We start from the raw sequence: 25,143 nt of genomic DNA on the forward strand, positions 1-25,143 counted from the left end.
TTGCTAAATCACAATATACTTCACTTGTTTAATTCCTGTTGTTAGCATTAGAAAATAGCTATGCTTTACAATAACAGTGCAAATGCTTCATGCAATCCCATTTTGGATATTTGGCATAGCTACCAGGGAACACTATCCCACCCTTCCCTGGTACGGGTGGAACGCCGTTCATGATTGGAGCAGATGCCTGGAAAGTTCCAGAATGTCAACTGGGCCTGGAACTCCAGGGAATGCCATTCCCCCGTTGCCGGAACCGTTCCCCTGCGTTCCCTTATTGGCACCGCATGGAACTGTGTAAAGTGCAGAAACAGTGCGCTTTTCACACAGTTTCGCATCGCGGCAGCTGCCACTCCAACCCTCCTAGCTATCTAGCCCACTCAGCCTCTTAGCCAGCCCCATCCTTCCAGCCCTTATCTTATCAGCCCCCACCTCTCAGCCCACTCTTACTTCTCTCAGCCCCCTCCTCTTATCAGCCTATTCCTCTCTGGCTCAACTTGCAGCCCCTACTCTCAAGCTTCAGCCCCTTTTCTTCTAAGTTCTCACTTCAGTCCCTTGCCTTTGCTGCAAATTTGCAGCTCTTTTGTTGCATTTTTTCGCAGGAACCCTACCACTCTCTCTCTCTCTCTCCCTCTCTTTCAAGTCTCATCCTCTATTTCAATGGCTCCTCCATGTGGCTTTGAGACAAACAATAAGTCTCCTTAGTGGTTGGAGGTGGATCGCCTTGCCAAGTGTGACAAAGCGAAAGGAGGGGCACACAAATGGGAAATGTCGTTTTTGTAAAGCAAGAAAAAGGGGAGCCACAGAAAGAGTGTGGCTGATTTATTGGGAGTGATGGGGCAAGGCATCTCCCCTTGCCCTTAAGTTCCAGCAGCACGCCTCACATGTTTGAAGGCACTTGCAGAGAGGTTGGACAGTATTGGTGTTAGAGATAGGGATTTCTTGCTATAGCCAACCCTTATGCAGTGCAATAAAGAAAGTCTTCAGATCTCACAACAAAAACTTTGAATGCCAACTCACATGCATGTTTTATAGAGCGGAATTATTACAAATATGGAGAGAATGCACACAGATAGTCAGCCAATCAAATCTCATAAATAGAAGTCATGTCCAAAGACAAAATATAGCCAAAACTGTGAAACACCATCAGCAAACATAGATTGAGGCAAGCCACGCCAAGAACAGGATCTGTTTTCTCATCCCTCTGCTGTAGGCTTCTCCTAGACCACCGTGTGTCCCCAGTGGACTTCAGTAGCTGCTCTAGGTTGGCACTCCTGCAAAATCTTCTCACAAGTTTGCTGCAGGCGAAGCTCCCTCCATTGCACCTCCTTATGCTCTTCTACAGTGTGTGGGTCTGCACAAAGGTGTGCTGTGGATGTCTGGACTTGTGTCTTGCAAGAACTCATGGTGTTGATCCCGCAATCTGAACCAACCCAGTCTGCAGGGTTCCCGTCAGCCGGCCTGCTGACCTATTGAAGGACTCTGCTGCAACCATCTTGCTTCTGGTCCCTGTACCAGGCCTGTTGCCTTCTGCGAGTGCTGCCGCAAACCACCTGAACCTGCTACAGCATTCAACTAGGTCTGCAATCCTTGCCATGCAGTACTGCCAACCAATTGCAGATTGCTTCTGCCTCTGCTGTCCTGCTGCAGGCCTTCCATACTGCTGTTCATGGTATACTTGCTGCTGTACCACTTGCAGTACCATTTGTACCTGCTGTGCATACTGCTGTACCAGCCGAGGTACCAGATCTATGTGCTGTCCATGTGGCAGCCAGTCTGCTTCGCACATGGCAGCCCTAAAACTCTCTCTCTCTCTCTCTCTCTCTCTCTCTCTCTCTCTCTCCCCCCATCATATTCCAGCACCCCTCTCATCGACCCACAGTGGGCCCACACCCACATGTCGATGCACGTGCTCCATCAGCTCCCTTAAGAAAGCTCTTTGGAACATGTCGAGGATTTCAGCAACATCTCATTGATGTACCCCCATCTCCAGATGCTGACCTACAACTTCCATGAGCAATCAGATCCAGTGTGGAACACTTGTAGACTCTATGGTCCTAGTCACTAATGCTCAAGAGTCTTCAGAATCCCAAGGCACCAACAGATTTATACAGTTGTCCCCCTCAAAAGAGAGGAGTAGAATAGTCACCATCTGGCAGGATATCATCTACACTCTACGAGCTACTTGGGAGCATGGGACCTAAGCGACCGTCGAAAGGCATGAGGGTTTTTGCAAGGCATGGTCTGTAGGCTCCTTCTATGTTGTCATGGAGGGAGGTACCTGTTGGTTGTATAGCCCGCCACTGTGGTTGTTAGCCCTTGTCCTAGAGACTCTCTAGGCAATATGCTGGGAGCTCAGGAAACAGGTTGGTCCTTTTCAATCGGCAATTAGTTTTCTTTCTTTTTCCCATGATCAGCACCTTCGTGGTTTTTTACTGATTTGTATGGTTTATATTTTCAAGCAGTAATAGAAGTTCCTTTTCTCTAGAAAAAAAGAAGATAGGAGCAGAACAAGCCTTGCAAGGTACAAAACGTCCTGGGTTTGTTTAAACCCGACATAAAACCGGCACCATCCATGTCCTAGTCCTTGATTCCCTGCACAATGAGATACTTGTGGATGATCCACGTTAATCCCCATTCGTAGGAATCCCTCTAGCTGTCTTTGGAACATCATACGCCAATGATTCACCCTGGGGATGCCTTGGTTTTTGGTGTTATCCACGTCCAATTTGAACCTCATCGAAGCCCTGAAGTGGGATACCTGGCCTTGTAGAATCCCCAAAGGCCTGCCATATGTGAGAACCTAGTCCAAGGGTAGGGCTGCATCAATCTGATCGATTCTTCTTTGAGGTGACTTATCAACTAAATTTTACGATCATCTTCTTTCTTCCAAAGGAAGCAACTAAAGCTTACGATCATCTTCTTTCTTCCAGAGGAAGCAAGTCCTCCTCTGCATGTAGCCTCTGAAGATTACTGCTGAAGCTACCCCAAGCTTTTAGGATTGTGGCCATAAGAGGAGAGGGAGGAATCCTAAGGTGCTCCACAGTAAAGATCCACTTGGTATTGTCAGTCCAATCACAACCTGAGGAGGGAGAGTGTCATGATCTGTGACGTATTCCTTTCTCTATATCTTAGACTCATGGATGGTTTGATGAATGGACACTTGTGGAAGGGTATGCCCTTTCGACGGGACACTTCCTATGAGGCACAACCCTTCATAAGAGACATTCTATGGAAGAGAGACTCCTATTGTAATGTACCCTCTCATCAAGGGTCACACCCTTCACAAGGGGTACACACCTCTTCATGCACATACACTTTGGAGTACACACCTTTTCATGTGTGACTCTTCACTCTCTATATAAGAGAGGCCCAATTTATGGATGACACACTACAGACACTACAGACACTCAAGCAATACAAATATTCCTTGTTCTCTACTATTTCAGTCTCCTTTCTGTTCCTTAGCACATTTCTAAATATAGTAAATCTAGGATTTCTTACAGTGGTATCAGAGCAAATTTCACTCGTGCCTGTAGGAAATGCCCCCCCACCTTCTAGCGCCTATCTGATACATCTCTTTCCGCTAGAAGGATATCCGTGCACATAGTGCATGGAAGAGATGGAGAGAATGAGTGTAAAAATTTTTAGCGCCAACCCCACCTAAAGTCATAAATGGCCTCTCCATCTCCCCCACATCACGAGTTGATGTGAATGGACACGACAAAAATTGTGTCTTTTCATGTGCTTGGGCTGTCCCAAAACCAAGGGACGCACCTTTTCCACCATCGGACACACCTTTTGATGAAGAGTTTTGACTCCTCACCCAAGGGACACACCCCATCGTGGAAAAAGGAACACCTCTTTTCATGTGGGGACACCCCTTTTTAAAACAGGGTCACACCCCTTCATAAAAAGGTACACCTATTCCAAGGGTCACACCCCTTAGAATAGGCACACCTTTTGGCACCAAGCACCCTACAAAAGGGTACCTAAAAGGCCTAAAAAGGGAAACCAGCCCTATACCCAAGGCCTAACCCTAGAATACCCAAGGGTTAATTAAACCCACGTTTTAATTTTCTGGTAACCACCACCCAGCACTAGGCGTCCAAATCAAAAAATGAGAAATTCAGAATTCTGTTTAGCCATTTTCTGCCGTACGTGATTGCGCCATCTTCTTCTAGCCAACACGTGCCCTTCATCAGGCCTCAATCTTGCATCGTTCTCAATGACCTGCACCAGCCAGCTCTATTGCATACCTGCCTGCAAGACCTAGTGATTGAACGGACCCTCTTTGCAGCCTCTAGTGTCAACTTGCTGCCGTGTTTCCTGCAAACAGCGCCAAGGTGCCAGAAATTCGCCATGATTACCTGCGATCAACAGCCTTTGCTGCCCGCAAATCAGCCAGGAAGCAAGAACAGCGCCAAATGCAACGATTTGTTTCAAGCCTTTGCCAGCGAATTTCTTCTAAGCCTTCCCTGCTTGTGATCAGCAGCCTCGATGCCCTTTTCATCTTGATTCAGACCAGCTTGGATCCTGCTGGCTCATCTCGCCACCTTAGCCTGTGAACAGCGGCAGGCCAAGCCTTGCACTCCTATAGTACGCATCAAATAGCACAGTTTCCAAGCAGAAGACAGCGCTTGGTTCCACGCAATCTGCCCTCTTCTGTTAATTCGCCTCTGCCACGCCTCAATCAGCCTTGAAAGTTTCACCAGGCGCCCCTTAATCAATAGACCTCCGGACAAGAGATTTTCAAGCCTTGCTATGCAACTAATTGGTAGATCTAATCCATGCCAGGTGGATTCTCTCCATTTTATTTCTAAGGATTCTCTTTCATATTGTTATTTGACGCTCAAATTACAGCAAATGAAAGCCTCCTCCTTAAAGCATGGAAACCCCTGGTAATTCCCCCGTCCCTTCAAGGACACCTCAGGCATCATCTACCACACAATATCGTGTTCAGATTGCACAACCAGCCCATTTTGGAGCTTTTGCATCGTGGGTCTTCTGTGTCACGTGCCTTTCCAATGACTTGGACCACATCCTATACCTTTTGCGTGAGGCACCTCAGTTACATTACTTCCTCAGCACAGTCCAAGTTGTGTTCCACGAGACACATAGATACCCAGAACCCAATATTCCTCACGAGTTTGCTGTCCATCTTTGGAGAGATTTTTACCCCTCAGCTTTAGCATCTCCAGGGTACTCTCCACCTCCTTTAGCTCCCAGATATCCTCCTGCACAGGTTGTACCTTCCCCAAGACAGTATTTACACTTTGAAGGCACTCCTCCTGGATATCCTCCACTCCCGACAGCAGCTCCTTATCCCTTCTCAGATCCGTGGACTCTACAACCTACCCCTGTACTCTCACGAGCAGTAACACCCATTTCGGCATCACTAGTGTTACCTCAAACAGGACCTCCTTACTAGATTTCCACGGCTGGTTCCATCCTGCTTCTCCTGCCCCCTCCAACATGAGCAACCTCAAGGAGCAGCCCGAATCTTCTTCCAGGAATGGTACAAACTAGAGCGCAGGTTCATGCTCTTCTCACAGGGACCTCAGATATGTCGCAACGCTTGTGTGCAGCCTCTCCGGAGATAAGCGTCTCAAGTCCAAAAAAGACTCCTGAAGTCAACTTACAAGGCGAAGCACTACTTCAACTTCAAATTTCCCAGCTTCAAGACAGCATCTCCGACTTGGTCCAGAAAGTCCAACAACTCCAAGATTCTCGCAGTACCACACATACAGAGGATGACGTGACGCAACCTGACAACTATGTGGACTCATTTCCATCAGAGGTAGAAAACACTGAACTCCGTGCCCTCTACTGTTTACTCCAAGATTCCAAAACTGAAAGACTTGACATTAAACTTCCGGAAGCCTACATTGGTCAACGAAATCGCTGAACAGTTGACCAATGGCTCGTAAAACTGCGCATGTACTTTGATACTGTTGACCTTACTGAAGGCAAAAAGATTGCCTTGGCAGCCTCCCTCCTCAAGGATATAGCCTTCCTATGGTGGGAACGGTGCTTAAAGGACGGCAAAAGTGTGTTGACTTGGGAACATTTTGAACACGTGCTCCGTAAGCAGTTCATACTCGCCAATGCGGACTTCCAAGCACGTTTAAAACTCCGATAGTTGGAGCAAACAGGATCCTTGTCTTCCTACATCTCTCAGTTCACCACATTGGTACTGGAGATTGATGGTTTAACTGAGGATGATGGCCTTCATGCTTTCATTTCAGGCCTAAATCTCTCGTTACGCATTGATGTCCTTAAAGCAAACATCACCACCACAGCTAGCGCTATTGCTTACGCAGAGCGCATTACAGATTTCTAAAACACAGGGAAGCAGAGTGCTAATCGAACACAGAACTCTACTATAGCCAAAGGTGCTCGCCCTTAAGATAACCCCAAGTTTAGGAAAAACTTGAGTAATCAAGGTCAGCGACAGTCTCAAGATCCCCACAAGTCTCAGAAATCATATACTGGATTTCAACAGAAGCACTCCTCCAAGGATCGCGCCTCTTCTTCTTCACAAAGTCATTACCGTCATCCCCAACAAAAAGATGCGGCCACTGACAAGAAGAACAACTCTAGCACAAAAGGACTTTGTACCCCATCTGTACAGGCGACCATAGATGGTTCGATTGTCCCAAGCGACCAAAGCGAAATTCCAATATGGAATCTAGCACTTCCCAAATAGAAGATGCTACCCCAGCACAAGACAAGAAAGGCAAAGCTGTTCGAATGGCAAATACCATGCACATGAGCCTTGCCAGCAACCCCGAACCTTCCCTGGTCACTCAAGTACTTTGTGTTCAAGGATCGATTCGTGGAACAACGATCACTATCCTCATCGACAGTGGCTGCTCTTATAACTTCCTAGCTAGTTCTATGGTCGACAAACTTCGGTTGACCACTAGTCCTAGTCTCATGGACTATCAGATTGAACTCGCAAATGGAACTACCTTCTTGTGCAACACTAGGATCAAAAACTTGTCTTTTCGCATCCAACATTATACGAACAAGTTGAACTTCGACATCATGCCTCTTTCTCGGTACGATGTCATACTTGGACAACAGTGGCTGTACGACTATGATCCATCAATCAGTTTTTGCAGCCATACTATCCAGTTTGTCCACCAGGGAAAACTTATTGAGCTAACTGGTTCTAGGGACTCTCCTTCAATCCCAGTTGCCTTTGCCCTACAAGTAAAGAAGTGGGTTCGTAAACATCAAGTAAAGCCTTCATTTCTATTGGTTATGGCAGTAGAGGAGACACCAACAAAGGATCCTCCTGAATACCTCAACCAACCTTTTTTCTAGCCCTACCTGGATATTTTTCCATAGGAATTGCCAAAGCAGTTACCACCTCGATGACTAGTGGATCACCCAATCGAACTTATTCTCGGCAGTAATCCATCATCGAAACCTCCTTATCAGGTTTCTTATACTCCAAATGAAGAAATCCAAAGACAGGTGACCGAACTACTCGGTAGTAATCCATCCTTATCAGGTTTCTTGTACTCCAAATGAAGAAATCCAAAGAGAGGTGACCGAACTACTCGACAAAGGTCACATTCGGTCAAGCCGCAGCCCTTTCGGATCTCCTGTACTACTTGTGGAAAAAAAGAATAAGTCAATGCGCCTCTGCATCGACTATCGAGCCCTCAACAGCTCACTATTAAAAATAAGTATCCATTGCCTCGCATCGATGACCTCTTCGATCAACTTCTACACGCAACACAATTCTCAAATATTGATCTTCGTTCAGGTTATCATCAAATTCACATACGAGAAGGCGATGAGTACAAGACAGCTTTTCGAACAAAGTATGGACACTATGAATGTTTGGTCGTGCCTTTTGGGTTAAACAATGCCCCGGCCACATTCATGACACTAATGAACGACATCTTCAGGCTTTTCCTCGATAAGTTCGTCATTGTTTACCTCGATGACATCCTCGTTTTCAGCAGATCTCTACATGAGCATAAACAACATCTTCACCAAGTTTTTGCAGTCCTCCGCGCAAATTCTCTCTACATCAACAATGAGAAGAGTGAGTTCTTCAAGACCCAACTCGAATATTTGGGACATGTTATTTCAGCTCAAGGCATCTTTGTGGATCCCAAGAAGGTCGAGGTAATCCGAAACTGGCCTACTCCTGAGAATGTTCATGATGTCCGCTCTTTTCTCGGATTAGCAAACTTCTACCATACAAAGGTCTATCAGTTTTCCGAAATCGCAGCTCCTATGTCCGAATTATTGAAAAGCACAGCAGGTTTTCAGTGGCTTCCCGAAATAGAGTATAGTTTCCAACAACTCAAGCAAGCACTCACAACCACACCAGTTATGGCTATTGCTGACCCAAACCTTCTATTTGAGGTCATGACCGACGCTTCCGACATCGCTACAGGAGCAGTCTTGATGTAAGAAGGCAGAGTTATTGCTTTTGACAGCCATAAACATTCCAATATCCAAACCCGATACCCGGTTTATGATAAGGAGTTTCTTGCTGTTGTAATGCTTATCGCTCTTGGAAACATTATCTCATGGGAGCCGACTCGGTGGTCAAGACAGACCATCACTCTTTAAAGTATATCTTTACTCAGCCAGTCATGAACGCTCGACAAGCACGCTGGGTTGAGTTTCTGGCCAACTTTCACATGACCATTGATTACATTCCAGGACTACGCAATGTAGTTGCAGATGCTCTCAGCAGGTTAACTCTAGCATCAACTATGATAATCTCTACATTATCCGTGGATGTTCCGAATTCATCCAAAGGGAAGTCTTTCAATGATAAAGACTTCGGCACAGCAATACAAGTTCTTTCAAAAGATCAATCTTCAACTTCCGAACATAAGATTTTCTCATCCTATTCTTATATGGACGGCCTTCTGTATTATCAAGATCGCGTATGTGTACCACATGACAAGGATGTTCGACGTCTTTGTGTTAAAAGAGCGTCATGTAGTTCCTTATGCTGCCCATCCAGGCATCAACAAAACTTATAGGTTACTCTGTGCAACATACTACTGGCCTCAGATGAAAAGCGACGTCATCAAAATGGTTACATCTTGCTTATCTTGTCAACAAATGAAAGCAAGCCGACGACTTGCAGCAGGACTTCTTCAGCCTCTTCCAGTTCCAACTGAAAGGTGGAAAAGTATTTCCATGGATTTCATTACAACACTACCACGATCCTCCAAAGGTAACACTCAGATTATGGTAATTGTTAATCGATTGTCCAAAATGGCACACTTTGTTGCTTGTAAAAGCAGTGCACAGGAACCGGACATCGCCAAACTCTTCATACAACACATCTTCCGACACCATGGATTGCCCAAGAATATCATATCCGACAAAGATCCTAAGTTTATCAGTCACTTTTGGATTTCACTGTTCGAATCTTTGGGTACAACTCTACTATTCAGTTCAGCCTACCACCTAGAATCAGATGGCCAGACTGAAAGAGTCAACCAAGTTCTGGAAGAAATGCTTCGACATTATATTCAGTCACGCCTAGCAGCTTGGGAAGAGTATCTACCACTCCTTGAGTTTGCTTATACTAACTCTTTCCATAGTGCCATCAGCATGACTCCATTTCAAGCAGCTCATGGACACACTTCGATTGTACGAACGAATTTTGTACTTCAACATCGAGTGGCCGTAGCTGATCAACTGGTTCAAGAAATGCAAGACATTTTACTCCAAGTCAGGGATCATATGCGAAAAGCGCAAGAGCGGTATCAATGGTCTGCCAACAAACATAGACGTCACCTGGAATTTGACACTGGTGACATGGTGCTATTATTTGTAGCCCCACATCGCTATAAGACGGTTAAGTCTATGTTTCCTAAGTTGCGACCAAGATACTATGAACCTTTCCGGATCGTCAAGAAAAATTCACCTTTAAGTTACAAATTGGAATTACCACCGTCATGGGGTAAAATCCATATGACATTTTATATTTCTTGGCTAAAGACGTACATTCCAGGCGATGAAGCAATTCCTCTTGTAGGTGATTATGTCCCAGAAATTGAAGACGATTATGTTCTCCTTATTCCTGAGCGTATTACGGACCATTGACAGCGAGAGACTCGACATCGACTTATCACGGAATTCCTTGTTCTTTGGCGAGATCTGGATGACTCCGACGCTACTTGGCAATGTGATGAAGACTTACAGCAGTACCCTGACATTTTACAGCAGTATTTTCAGAATTTACCGTGATATTTTCTACATCAGCTCATTATCTCCACCAGGGTCTTATTTTGAGTGGGAGGGGATGTCACGATCTGTGACGTATTCCTTTCTCTATATCTTAGACTTATGGATGGTTTGATGAATGGACACTTGTGGAAGGTTATGCCCTTTCGACGGGACACTTCCTATGAGGCACAACCCTTCACAAGAGACATTCTATGGAAGAGACACTCCTATTGAAGTGTACCCTCTCGTCAAGGGTCACACCCTTCACAAGGGGTACACATCTTTTCATGCACATACACTTTGGAGTACACACCTTTTCATGTGTGACTCTTCACTCTCTATATAAGAGAGGCCCAATTGTATGGATGACACACTACAGACACTCAAGCAATACAAATATTCCTTGTTCTCTGCTATTTCAGTCTCCTTTATGTTCCTTAGCACATTTGTAAATATAGTAAATCTAGGATTTCTTACAGAGAGCAGGGCTGCATGCAACGAATGAAGGAATCTTTCCAAGGCTCTTGTTCTGGAGCAAGCCTCTAACCACAACCATGCAAAGCAAGGCCCTGCATTGCAAAACGGGAACAATAATATAGAGGTCCCTTCTTGTATGGGGAGAGTCAAGGTCCCCCTAGCCAATTTGGCTTTGGTATCTGTAGAACCACCAAGCCCACTCCACAAGCAATTCCTTATCCGCCTTTTGAGATGAGTGATGCATTCTGTAGAGTGTGCACCAACAAGAACAAATAAACTAGGCTGTGGCCAATAGTATCTGGTTAACTACTACTACTGCATGCCATTCTCGAGGTTATGCTGGCTTTTCTCAAAGATCCCGCATACCATGCACAACATGTCAAACAGGTCCTATAGTCCCTCAGGGACAAGAAACTATACATTCATGCCAAGAACTTTAGCTTGTTTTGGAGGAAGTACACTCTTTGGGTATATAGTCAACCCCACTGGTATTTATGTGGGCCCTGGATCCAAAAAAGGTTAAGGACATTGTGCCTTTTATAGGGAGTGAAGAGGAAGAAGCAAGCTATGTGCTTCACTCCAGTACCCCTGAAGGCCTTTGATTTATAATGGAAGCAGTCACCATAGCACCTTGTCATTTCATGTGAGGATTGACGCGAGTGACTACGCCATCGAAGCAAGCTTGGAGCAGCTCAGTCACCCATCGTATTCTTGGAAGCTGAGCCCAGCCAAGACCAACTACTTCACACATACATGTGTGAAAGAATGTTAAAAGGCCATGGCTGCTATTTCTAAGTGAACTGAAATTTCAATATGCATGGTAAATGTAAGTAGGTTTGCCTGGTCTTATCTGCAAACTGTGGTCTATGTTGTACTACGTGGGATTTCAAAGTAATGTGAATGGTTAAATGCTTTATCAGGCACATTTATGATTTCTTTGTGCAGAAGTTTGTTTAGTTTTTTGCATTGATTCCTGGATTTGTTTTTCAGGATGTCCTTTCTGTTTCTTGGCATCACAAGGGAGATTACTTTGCGTCTGTTGCACCAGATGATATCCTTTTCAAGCACTTTTGAACCTTCTTTTTTCCCCCCCCCTCCTTTGGGGCTGGGCAGATGGGAAACTAGTGATGGTATTGGAAGACCTTGACATTTGAATACCGAATACCAGGGCAGTCCTCGTACATCAGCTATCTAAACAGCAAACCCAAAATCCATTTCGTAAACTTCAGGGCCGTGTGATTTCTGTTCGATTTCACCCTTTTCGACCATTCCTTTTTGTTGCAACAAAAATGCATGTCCGTGTGTATAACCTTGCAAAGCAACAGCTTTCAAAAAAGCTTCTGACAGGGCTTCATGAAATCACTTCCATGGCCATTCATCCTAAAGGTGAGCAACAAACAAGGGCATGCATCAATTAGCTATCAGCTCAAGTTAAGCATATCCATGCTATATCTTGTGCTGTGGCTCACTTTATGGGCTTTCTCATGCACAGGGGATAATTTGATAATTGGAAGCCAAGAAGGGAAGCTGTGCTGGTTTGACATGGATCTGTCAACAAAGCCGTACAAAACACTTAAGTTATTATCTTCTTTTAAAATCTCATATATTAATAATATATAAAGTTTATTTTGATTTCTGTGATGTTCTGTAATGTTCAATTAGGTGAAAGGTGATGAATGCTGATTGCTTTGTCAGGAACCACCGGGAAGATATCCAAGCTGTGGCATACCACATGACATACCCGCTATTTGCATCATGTTCTCATGATTCAACAATACACGTGTTTCATGGAATGGTGTATTCTGATTTATTGCAAAATCCTCTAATTGTTCCTTTGAAGATTCTGCATGGTCACCAGAAGGTTGATGGCCGAGGTGAGAGCCTGAATAGCAATTGTAGAAACGTTGGACACTGTTGGTTTTTTTTGCGTCCTGGGGCAAGATATTTTTTACGATAACTTTCATGAATCGCTTTGCTATTGTGAATAACCTGCTTGTTGGAAGTATTTAGATTTCACATCAACAAAACTTGTATGTAGGTGTTCTGGATTGCCAATTCCACGCGAAACAGCCTTGGCTATTCACAGCTGGAGCAGATGCTGTTATTAAATTATTCAGCAACTGATACAGGAGGAGCATGAATAGAACAAGCCGATGGTCTTAGGATGCACTCAAAGGTTAAATTACTATATTTTACTTCCTGCCTTTTGCAAGGGTGTAATGGGTGAAGATTGTACACAAAAATCTTGGTTTGTCACGTTAAAAATATTAAATTGTGCTCGAGGAGCTTATGTTAAGTTGCTAATTCAGATTGACCTGTGTAATTGACATGGTCCTCAGGTTAGCTTGCCCATGTAAAAGCAGTGCCCTTTCAAAAGCCTCCAATCCTAGCATTATCTAAGTTCAAGTTGAGGTGTTGATGTTAGCCATTAATTAATGTCACCACTTACAATCTCGAGATCGACCAGGTACGTCTATTTGCCTTCCACAAAGGAGAGAAGTTTATACTCTCCTTGTAAAAAACTGACAGTGTCTCATAATCTTTGAAGAGAATAGATGCAGCAAGTGCACAAAGTATCTTCGATATTTGTGCATCCTTCTCTCTCAAGTGGGAAGGTTATGGGTATAGGCTCACGGGATCAAAAGAACTATAATAGTTACACATATTCTACTCTTTTATTTTTTCTTCTCTAATGGACTTTGTTAAGACTAATTAACAATCCAATTTCTTATGATATGATCTCTACGCACTTAGGATTTGGTTTGCTATTTAATTAATTATATTTCTTCATCGAAATTTCTTGCAATCCTTTAATTCATTTCTTTTATGTGAACTTAATTAATGGGTTCCTTCTTATTGCAATGTGCGTTTAGCTCTTGTTAATATTAGAATTGCTCCTTCAATATTTTTATTATTTTCTTTATGCTTTCATTCATGTATTTTGAAATCTTAATGAAATTATTAAGTAAATTTTAAGTCTTTTTCTAGCCTAGGGTTCTATGTCAATAGGCACAATTATTCGTGATAGCAAGCAAATGGAATTATCCTCCTAAGGATAGGCTTTCACATATATAGTGACGTCTACTCAAATATAACTATTACTTTGTACACATTTCACCTTCAACTTTTTAATCTAGAGGGTAGTTTGGTTCTTTAGTAAAAGTGATAACAAGCTGGGGTAAGTAGACATTACATGTCTATATAATCAAAGCTATGATGTTTTAACACTTCGTTTCTCTTTGATGGTGGCAAATAAGTTAACCTCAACCTTGGAGTTTGGACTTTGGACAGATTCAACACTTAGACTTATTGTTTACACTTGCTAATAATGGCAACTAATTTTCTTACTGTGCATGTGTGGATTTGCTTAAGATCCTTACTAGTCTAAGGACCCTTACCTAGCAAATTAATAAAGAAATTTACTTCTACTCTCAAGCAAGCTATTTCGTATTGTGAACTAGTTTATAGACATTATCCAAATGATTTGATTAACTAAATGGTGTAATTATGATGGAATTATTAAATCTAAACATACACTTTAATCTCTCAACTAGCCCTTTAGTCGGGCTAGTATCATATAGTTAATTCTTAATCATTCAATAATTTTAAATTATTAGACTATTTATAGAATTGCTATTATTTTTTCTTGATCTATTTGTACTAAAAGGTTATTTTATGTTATCTCTTGATACTAACTAGTAATATTGTTTGGCAGAATCAATGGATTCCATCACTAGTAAAACTTGGCTATGGTGCGACTTTATTCAATATCTCAATCCTTCCCTTTGCATACAATGCATTATATCTTGCTGGAAAGGTTCAAACTTTCATAAAAAGCTCTTGGATTTTGAGAAGCAAGCATCTCTTAAAAAATAACCTTCGGCTTTCACTATAGCTTTTGTTAATAATTGGATCTCGCTCCTTGTTCTTTTTAAGAAAGAGCAATTATGTTTTCTTGAAGCCTCGTATCTCTTTCCTTGATTTTGATTCTCATGACGCTTTGGATTATCAATTTGTTTCTTCCATTGTTAATAAACTTTCTTTTGAATGGTATCTCTATTATCCCACTAGAGATAAAAAACCCTCTTAAAATTGTCAATCCTCTTTTGGATTCTAATCTCCTGAACCACAACGAAAAAGAGGCTCTTTTTATTTTAAACTCCAAGTCTTCTTTCTCCTCTTCTTTTTTTGAAAAGTTATTTTTTCGGCTTTTGATAGTGCTATTTCCTCCTCACACCAACAACTAGAGTTAGACTCTATGAGATTAGAACATAAACTTTTGAATTTTAAAGTTATCAATCATAGAGTATCGTCATTAGGAAAAAAGGGAGCTCATTTTGGGGCCCTGTAAGAAATTCACTATTTTCTCTTCTCTCTCTTTACAAAAGTAAGAAAATATGGATACTTGCGTGAGAAATGTCAATGTGAAAAGGAATAAATATATTCTTTCACATGCTTTACATTCAATGTTTATATAAGAGCAACACTTTTCTGTGCAGAATTTGGTGATTCTGACACCGCAGACGCGTCCGAAACGGCCCAAAATCCCAAAAACGGCATTGGAAACGCGGGAATCGGACATCTGGAGGTCCGAAAACGGTCAAAAAATGTCGAAAAGTGGGATTTGCAGTAAAATGCGATCTGGCACTTTTTGAAATTTCAAAAGTGCCATATCGCATTTTGCTGCAAATCGCGCTTTTGGGCCTTTTTTGGCCGTTTCCGGGGCTCCGGATGTCCGATTCCAGCGTTTCCAGTGCTGTTCTTGGGGTTTTGGGCCATTTCAGACGCGTTTGCGGTGTCAGAATCACCAAATTCTGCACAGAAAATAAATTTTTTAAAGATTCAAATCAGATCACCTCATTAATGTGACATGCTTCTACGAACATATAGTATTATTTCTTTTTCTTATTTTCATCTTCTTTTGTTGAATTTTCAACGTTACGTTGGCCCACTCCTAATTGGTTGAGAGCCTATTTTCTCTCTTCTAAAAGGCCTCAAAATGAGCTCCCTTTTTTCCTAATGTTTCAATATCCTCTTTAGTTCTTTTTTGCAGTTTCTCTATTGATGTAGTAGATCATTATAAGACTATTGTCATACAATTGATATATCTTTTATCTAATGATTTTTCCTTTGAAATATCTTAAATTAAGCTTTTTGATGTGGACTCCTCAAAATGCTCTAGTATTGCGTTGACAGTTAGAATTAAGGGTCCTATCAATCAAGATAAGCTTCGTGAATCCACAAGGTTCTTGAAATTTTGATGGAACACTTATAGACTATTTTTAAAGAGCCAATGTAAAAGGTTTAACTTGATTGGTTAATGTTTGTTGTGAGAGAGAGAGTCCGAAATAAACTTATTATTAATAGATATTAAATCATCTGTAAATTGTGCCGAGAGATAAAAAGCTCCAAGTTTCTTAGTCCCTTTAGATCTTGACAATTTGAGAGTATATTGTATTTCAAACCAGGCCAGTACAAGTGGAGAGCACGAGTATTCTATGGAGATACCTTTAGTTTGTAGATATACCTTATCACCAAGCTTCGTGAACCCAAAAGCTTCTTGAAAATTTGATGGAACACTTGTAGACCATTTTTAAAGAGCCAATGTAAAAGGTTTGATCTCGATTTAACTTGATTGGTCAATGTATTTGTTGTGAGAGAGAGTCCGAAATAAACTTATTATTAATAGATATTAAATCATCCATAATTTGTGCAGAGAGATAAAAAGCTCCAAGTTTCTTAGCCTCTTTAGGTTTTGACAGTTTAAGAATATATTGTATTTCAAACCAGGCCAGTACAAGTTATACCAAAGTGGAGAGCACGAGTATTCTATGGAGATACCTTTAGTTTGCATATATATCTTATCACCAAGTTTAGTAAAGTAATTATCTAAGGTTCAAATCGATAAATTCTTTAAAGTTGATTATATACTCTTTGTTTTTCTTGGTAAGATCAAATTGTTTCCTCGTTTTTTTAAAGCCAAGATAGTCAACATTGTTTAGAATTTGGATTTTTTTAAAAAGAGAATCGATAAGGCTATTACTACCTTAGTGAGATATGGCTTCATAGCATGACATAATGTTAAATATATAAACTGAAAATATTTTTCTTGTAGATTAATTTTAAAAAGCATATTGATCATGGATAATCCAATATGCATTAGTGTCGACATGGGTGAAAACCCAGATATCTCTATGAAGTCTTTTATTATATTCTTGGATTTCCTTGTCAAGGACTATGAGTAATTTAGTAAATAGATTGGCAATATTAGTAAACATATAATTATGCACATTAGTAAGTCATCTAAATGCCTTTTTATGCACTTATACGTACCCATGAGATTAAATGGTTGCAAAATGTCATAGGCCAGCAAATATAGTGTTATATTTTTTGCCATCTCTTTTTCTGTGACTAGAGACAGTGAGAATTTAGGGGAACAAAGTCTTTGCTTGATTGAGAAGGAAGCCAAAGAGGTTTTGAAACACAAACCATAAGAGGTGATCAAGCTAAATAATAGAGGTAGAACAAGTTGAATTGGGATAAAATCTTATGCATTGGCATTTTAGAAATGATTTATAGGTACTTTTGTAGATTTTTAAGAACTTTTTGGGCTCATGAAGCTTGTCTTGATTGATAAAGTCTTTGATTTTGGCTATCAAAGTAGTACTAGAGGCTTTTAAGGGGTCCGTATCAGAAAGCTTTTCAGATATCTCAAAGGAAGTCATCAGATAAAAGATGTTTGGATTGTATGGCAATAGTATTAGAATAATCTATCACATTAGTCGAGAAACTGCAGAAAAGAGCTAAGGAGGTAATTGAGAAAGGTGCTCTATGGTTGATAACTTTGAAATTTTAAAATTTATGTTCCAATCTTATAGAGTCTAATTCTAGTTGCTGGTGTGGGAGGAGGGGAATAGCACTAGAGAAAACGAGAAACGACTTTTTGAGGAGAAGGGAAGAAAGAAGAAGATAGGGAGTTTAAATAAGAAAGAGTCTCTTTTTCATTGTAGTCTAGGAGGTCAAAATCCAAAAGAGGGTTGACAATTTCAAGAGGGTTTTTTATCTTTAATGGGATAGTAGGAATATCATTTAGAAAGAGTTTACTGACAATGGAGGAAGGGTGAAAAGATAAGAGTTAAGATCGGAAGCATCCTGAGAATCAATTAAGGGAAGAGATATAAGGAATTAAAGCCAAAGGTGATTTTGTAAGGGTTCATTCTCGAAATCCAAAAGCTTTTTATAGAAGTTTGGACCTTTAAAGCAAGATAGAATACATTGGGTATAAAAAGGAGGAATCGAGATATTGGATATGGTTGCAGTGTAGCCAAGTTTTACCAGGGACAGAATCCATTGGTTCTGCCAAACAGTATCACTAGTTAGTACCAAAATATAAAGGAAAATGACATTTAAGTACAGATAGATAATTAAAGGAAAGGTCATGTCAATCCTACAAATATTCTATAGTTATCCAATGATTAAGAATTAATGATATGATACTCGCTCGACCAAGCACTAGTTGAGAGATTAAAGTGTGTTTTTAGATTTAATAATCCCATCATAATCAAACCCTATAGTTATAATCCAATCATTTGGATAAAGTCTAAAAAATAATAACTTTTTGAGAATTTGAGTAGAGGTAGGTTATTCTAGGCTTTAGACTGGTAGGTAAGGGTCCTTAAATTGGTAAGGATCTTGAACAAATCCAAACATGTACAGCAAGAAAATTATTGATCATTAGCATAGAATAAACAAGAAGTGCGAGTGTCAAATTCGTCTGGAAGTCCGAACTCCAAGGTTGAGGTTAACTTACCTACCGCCATCTAGATAAAACTAGATGTTAGTACATCGTGGTTTCAAATATGTAGACAAGTAATGCCTAGTCTCCTGGGCGTGTTATTGCTTTACTTTATACTAAGACATCTATCTCGATTCCAAGGGAAAAAACTTTTATCACTGATTTTAAGTAGTAAACTAAAAGGTTTTTTAAGATTAGAAAGTAAAGGATAAAATTGAAAAAAAAATGTTTAATAAAGGAAAAGCACATAATGCATAAAGTATTTGTTTTATTTAAACAAGATAAAAGCAAATGAATGAAAACTCTCTATACTAAATTAGTCATTGATTCAAAGAGAGAATTATCACTTAAATAGAAAATGATTTTAAAGGATCCTGATTAATAGTTTAGGATCATAAATGCGAAAGAATTTAAAAATCAATAAAGAAAGAAGTAAAAAAATGTTAAAGAATTTAACAATCAATACAAAAAGAAGTAGAAAAATGTTTAAGAAAAAATCATGTGCTAAAGAAGTGGTAGCTAAGCCTAGGAGAAAAGAGATGGGACACAAAGAAAATTAAATAAATAAATAATTTTACTTGAGAAATTTAGAAAAAAAGAACCAACTTGAAACAAGAAATACCTTAAGGTGAAAATTGCCAAAAGCCAAGATATATATACATATGCATATACATATACATATACATGTACATATACATATACATATACACACACACACACACACACTTTTTTTTTGTGAAACTAAGAAGATTATATTATCAAACATCCATTTTACAATAGGGCAGTGCTCCAAAAAAGAGCCAATGCCCTATCCATCAGAAATAGTAAAAGAAAAGCTCAATGCAATAGACATCCAAGTCCTCCTCATTCAAGGCATCATATAAGGACTGCCGCAATGAGGCCCGGAAGAACTCATAAGGGTGCTGAAGAGATGAATTAAAAAATGAATGATTTTGCTAAAGCCAGAGAGTCCACAATGCCCAATATCTGATCCAATGGAAGAAAAGAGATTACTGGGACAAAGGAGTTGGTAATCTGCCAAACATCTAGAAAAACCTCGAAAACCTGTGTCGAACATCTAAGAGATAAAAAATAGGTGATCCTGTCCAGAAGGTCTCTGGAATATGAACAAAACCACAATAAGTGCTGAATACTCTTAGGAGCATGATGACATCTTAGACAAAGAGGAGAGGCAATCCTTCTTTGAGCCAATTTCACTCCCAAAAGAAAAATACCAACAATGCATCTCTAGAAAAAGACTCTCTACTTTAATGGCATTTTCAGCTTCCATATTAATTTCAAGTTTGCTTTCCACCAAGATAAAGACTTATTCAGATGCCAAAGAGAATTGGCATGATGTGAGCAATCCCTGGAGGAGATAAAATCAATCTATAAGCCTGTATGGAAGTAAGTAAATGCAAAGGTTGAGAGGATAAGCTTGAAGATTGAAGATGCCAATCTTGAAGCCTGTCTCTTACTGCCAATGGATAAGCTTGAAGACTGAAGATGCCAATCTTGAAGCCTATCTCTTACTGCCAATGGTGGAATCAGAACAAAAGGGGGTAAGAGATCTGCAATAACTTTCCATATGGGTCTATGATGCATCCCAAGATTGTATTGTTGACAAGCTGACGAAAAAGAGAGAATATACCCCTAAATATTTATATCATCAATGAACCGAATGCCCAGCTTCATGAGATTGTAAACCTTGATTGGTTGTTGTACAGCAAGAGGAGAGTAAAAAATAGCACGCCAATGAAGGCTTTTCAGTCGAACAGTTGAAGCTATAGCAAAAGGATGGGGAGACCATTTGATGTGAGAGAGCACTTGCTTCCAATCCTGAATCAAGGTAGTAAAAAAGCGACAGCCAGGTATTTTGCCTTGAAACTTGCCAAGTACTACTTCCCATGGATCAGTGAGCCAATGCCCATAAGCATTTGTGCGCATGTGGCCACACGAAATTGCCAACATAATAGACCACAGCTGCTCTTGCTGAAAAAAAGTCCTGAGCATAGTGACCTTTCTTGCCAACACATGAAATTTGATGTTTACAACATTCAAACCTCCATGCATCTTTGGAGAACAAAGCAGGTCCATTTGCGCCCACTAAAACTTGTGTGGCTCTCTCTTATGTCTCTCCCTCTCTCACCTTCTTCCATTCCACTTTCGTTGTTGAGATCTCTCACTAATTCAGCCTCTTCAATAAGATTAGGTGATACATGATCCCCATCTTTTTTCCCGATGTCATGATCTCCACCTTCTTCTCCCATATTGTGATCCTCATCTTCTTCCTAGATCCATTGGCATCAACTAGATCCATTGGCACCTCCATAAGAGCTCCCCCAAGGTTAGAACTCTTGGCTAGAAGCAAGATGAGTTAGGAACTATACTCAAACTTTCAAACCATCCAACCCGTCATCCTCTACCAAATCTTGAAATGCACCTTTCAAATTCATGTTTGCCCCATTTTAGGCTCTCAAATGATTTTCTTCTTCCGTCATGAGTGTCGATGTTGACCATGTCCATACTCATCTTGATCTGTCGACCTACCATCAGATATTCAAAGAGTAAGAGAAGGCATCTTCTAAAAAACTAAACCCCACCGACTTCATGAGGGATTAAATGGGATCACATTATAAACCCATCTAGTAGTCTTTCAATGTAATCGACCATTAGGGCTTTAATCTTGTGGGGGTTAAAGGTCACTGTGCCTTTACCCCAGTTATGTACAATACTCAAACACATATATAAATGAATGAAAAAGAAGATTAGGGTGGTTCTGCACCCACCAAAACTTGTGTGGCTCTCTGTCTCTCTCTCTCCTTCTTCCGTTCTTGCTTCCGTTAAGAGCACTCTCAACTGGTATCAGAGCCCGGGTGATCTAGCTGAGCGTGCGTGAATGCTTGTAGCTCAGCAGCTCTGTGGGAGGAAGGAAAAGCTCTGTGGGAAGCTTTGTGGGTGACTTTACTTGCATCTGAGTGTGCAGAGACCTTGGAGGAACATTTGGAAAAGTCACTTTGGCTTTGCGAAGTGGTTTTGAGAGCTTGTTAAGAGTTTTCAAAGAAAAAGTCGTTTTTTGAGCTTTTCCCTATTCCATTCGATGACAGAGACTCCATATTGACTTGTAGAGGCAACTATTGCTTGCTTTTAGTATCCACTTCACTTCAGGAGCTTGGAAACACCTTCATTCTTGAATCTGGGATCATTTCATTGGATTTCTGACTCACTGTGTCAGTTTCTGCGTTTTTTGCCCGGGTGTTGGAACTCAAGTTTGGAGCAACCATTTGCAGATCTGTCAGTTCCGGTGGACTCAGGTGGTCCTAAAACTTCTATGTTGCTCATCATTCGCACTCCGGTGGAGTTTACAAACAGCTCTGTTTTCAAAAACGTTTTTCAGTCCATGTGTTGGACCCAGTGATTGAGACCACAGTTTCCAAAACCGTCTGTCCCATTACATTCTGGACGCCCAAAAACCCCTACCTATCAATTCTTGCGCGATTCGGTGGAGGATTTTCAGAGTATAGATCTCTGTGTATTCGATTTCGTCTCTCTATTATGCATTTTTCATTCTAAGGTTTTGAAACCTTAGATTTATGCCACATGGCAGTGGATAAGTGTTGACTCCCATTTCTCACTCATCGGTTGGGATTTTGGAGTTTTCACAGAAGAGAGATATTTGCAGATTTTCTTGCTGAGTCCGATTATGCAATGGCGCCCATGTTTTGAGGCATCTCAGGTTCTATTTTCAGTAGCGATCATTACCGTGGGACCATGATTTCTTGAGCATACCTTATGCAGATCACTCTGGTTGCAGTTTGAGCAGTGTGCGCTCATTCGTGGTGTGCATTTGGTTGCAGTGGATGATTTATAGGCCATTTGGATGCATTGCGGTCCTTATTAGATGCGCTGATAGGCCCAAATTGCCTTGTGGGATGCTATTTTTATGGACGCTTTGCACATGGATGCTACTTTATGTTGAGGGACAGCTTTGACACATTGTAGGTGATGCACTGATAGTGCTATGCTCTCTTGGATGAGATATTATTAATGCATATGCCAGTGGACGGTGTTTATGCTTGAGTCATTTGGCACTTATTGGCATTTTGGATTGCTATTGCAGTTGGGATTTTCTTTTGGGCCAAATTTGCTCATATGGATGCATAGTATATGCACATGAGTCAGATGCTTTGAGACATGAGTTTCAATGATATTTCACTCTATTGTGGCATACACATTTGGGTGCACCTGGTATTTGGTGTGATTCTCTCTTGTATGCACTAGCATTTGGGATTTTGTTTTATTTGCATTATGGCATCCTCTTCCATGTCTGAAAAGGAGTTTTTCAACATTAAAAAGTTTGATGGGACAAACTTTTCGTTGTGGAAAGAACAAATAAGGGATGTGTTTATTCAAAAGAAGCAGATTAGACCCTTGGCAGGGATTGAAGCTAAGCCTGCAAATATGTCTGAGGATGATTGGAATGAGTTAGATGCATTAGCAAAGTCTACTATTAGACTTCATCTTGCAGAGTCAGTTTATTTCACAGTAGTAAATGAGCAGACTACGAAAGATTTGTGGAAGAAAGTATGTGCCACTTATGAGAAGGAAACTGCCTCTAATAAAGTTTACCTTATGAAGAGGTTGTTTGAGCTGCAGATGAAGGAAGGGGTCTCCATTGCTTCTCACTTGAATGAATTCAATATTATTTTCAGCCAGCTTCAGGCTCAGAAAATGAATTTTGACGCGGAGACTAAGGCAATATTTCTCTTATGTTCATTGCCATCCTCATGGGATACCTTCCGTACAGCTGTCAGTAACTCTGCACCTGGTGGAGTACTGAAATTTGATGATGTTGTGGGTAGCTTGTTGGCCGAGGAGATTAGACGGAAGTCTATGGACGGCAACAAGCAGGATGCAGCCTTAAATGTGCAAAGGGGCAGATCACAGTTCAGGGGGAAGTCCCAAGAAAGAGGGAAGTCTCGTAGCAAATCCAGGGCACAGAACATTGAGTGTTACCATTGTGGCAAGAAGGGCCATATGAAAAAGGATTGCTACAAGCTGAAAAGAGAGCAAAAGGATAAGAAAAAGAATGCAAATTGGGGTGCAAATCAAAAGGAAGAGAGTCCAAGGGAGGACAAAGGAAAAGTGAAGATCGAGGAGATCAATGCAGTCACACATGATAGTCACAATGACGTTCTCTTCATGTCTAGTTTATCTGCAGAGTTGCTTACCACTTCAAATGACGCATATTCCCAGGATTGGATTTTGGATTCTGGTGCTTCATTCCATGTTACTCCCCATAAGGAATGGTTCTCCACTTATAACAGTGGAAAGACAGGTTGTGTGCATCTTGGAAATGACTATGCATGTGACATAGTGGGAGCAGGTGACATAAAGTTTTCTTTTGCAAATGGGTCTGCATTTGTTTTGAAACATGTGAGACATGTGCCTAAGCTGACCAAGAGTCTTCTTTCAGTGGGTCAGCTAGATGATGCTGGTTTTCACACCACTTTTGGCTTTCAAAGTTGGAAAATTCAGAAGGGCTCTATGCTTTTGGCCAGGGGTGCCAAGTGTGGGACTTTGTATCCCTTACATGTATCAGGGGTATTTGATCATGTTGTTGCAATAACCAAGCAACCAAGCACTTCTTTGTGGCATTGCAGGTTGGGACACATGAGCCAGAATGGAATGAAACTCTTATGCCGTTTGGGTTATGTACCACATTTGAGTTTCTCTGATTTTGAATTTTGTGAGCATTGTCTCTATGGGAAGCAGACTAAATCAGCCCATAAAAGAAGGGGAAAGAAAGAGTTTGAAAAGCTTGATTTGGTGCATTCAAACGTATGTGGTCCCATGCCTACACGGTCATTAGGCGGGGCTGAATACTATGTGACATTCATTGATGATGCAAGTAGGAAAGTGTGGGCTTATGCTATAGCTCGGAAGAGTGATGTGTTCCAGGTATTTCAGAAATGGCTGACCTTGGTTGAGAATCAGTCAGGTAGAATGCTTAAATGCCTACAGACTGACAATGGTGGAGAGTATCTCTCTCATGACTTTCAACATTTCTGTGATACACGTGGGATTAAGAGGGAGCTCACATCCCCTCGTACTCCAAAGCAAAATCCAGTTATAGAAAAGATGAACCGTACCATTCAAGAAAGGTTGCAATGCATGCTTTCCAATGTAAGTCTTTCTGGTGGTTTTTGGGCTGAGGCAATGAAGACTGCAATGCATGTGATCAATAGATCACCTAGTAAGAGTTTGGATGGTGGTATTCCTGAAGAGGCATGGAGTGGCAAGAAGCCCTCTTACTCTCATTTGCATATATTTAGGTGTGAGGCATATGCACATGCGCCAAAAGAGCTTCGAACGAAGCTAGATCCTAAGTCTAAGAAATGCATCTTTCTGGGTTATGGTGAAAATGGAGAGATGGGCTATCGTCTCTGGGATCCAGAAGCAAAGAAGATCATACGCAGCCATGATGTGGTCTTCAATGAGAAGAAGATGCATAAAGCACCCATGAGGGATGTGGAAATGAAGAAAATCACTTTCTAGGATGTGAATCCACCTGCATATGTTGATAGATAGCAAGCTGTCCATGCACCAAATGTGCAAGAAATGGTATTACCAAGTACTCCCACAGGTATACA

At 41.0% G+C, this 25,143-nt stretch overlaps 1 protein-coding gene across 3 annotated transcripts in view; it reads left to right on the forward strand.

Annotated features, from left to right (window-relative positions):
* Positions 1 to 13,364, forward strand: part of LOC147886898 (Transducin/WD40 repeat-like superfamily protein) — a 45,333-nt gene extending 31,969 nt beyond the window's left edge. For 2 of the 3 annotated variants that reach the window (XM_087394540.1, XM_087394541.1), the window contains 5 exons: positions 11,686 to 11,746; positions 11,854 to 12,081; positions 12,188 to 12,272; positions 12,391 to 12,569; positions 12,734 to 13,364. In XM_087394540.1, coding sequence (XP_087250666.1) covers positions 11,686 to 11,746; positions 11,854 to 12,081; positions 12,188 to 12,272; positions 12,391 to 12,569; positions 12,734 to 12,819 — 639 coding nt within the window. In that variant the 3' untranslated portion in view covers positions 12,820 to 13,364. The remainder of the gene's footprint in view (positions 1 to 11,685; positions 11,747 to 11,853; positions 12,082 to 12,187; positions 12,273 to 12,390; positions 12,570 to 12,733) is intronic. The other variant, XR_015543218.1, reaches the window with a different exon arrangement.
* Positions 13,365 to 25,143: the final 11,779 nt, after the last annotated feature.

The sequence above is a fragment of the Dipteris shenzhenensis genome, chromosome 23, assembly GCF_047967505.1.
Source record: "Dipteris shenzhenensis isolate YYH24624 ecotype China chromosome 23, Dip_SZ_1.0, whole genome shotgun sequence".
Lineage (NCBI taxonomy): Eukaryota > Viridiplantae > Streptophyta > Polypodiopsida > Gleicheniales > Dipteridaceae > Dipteris > Dipteris shenzhenensis.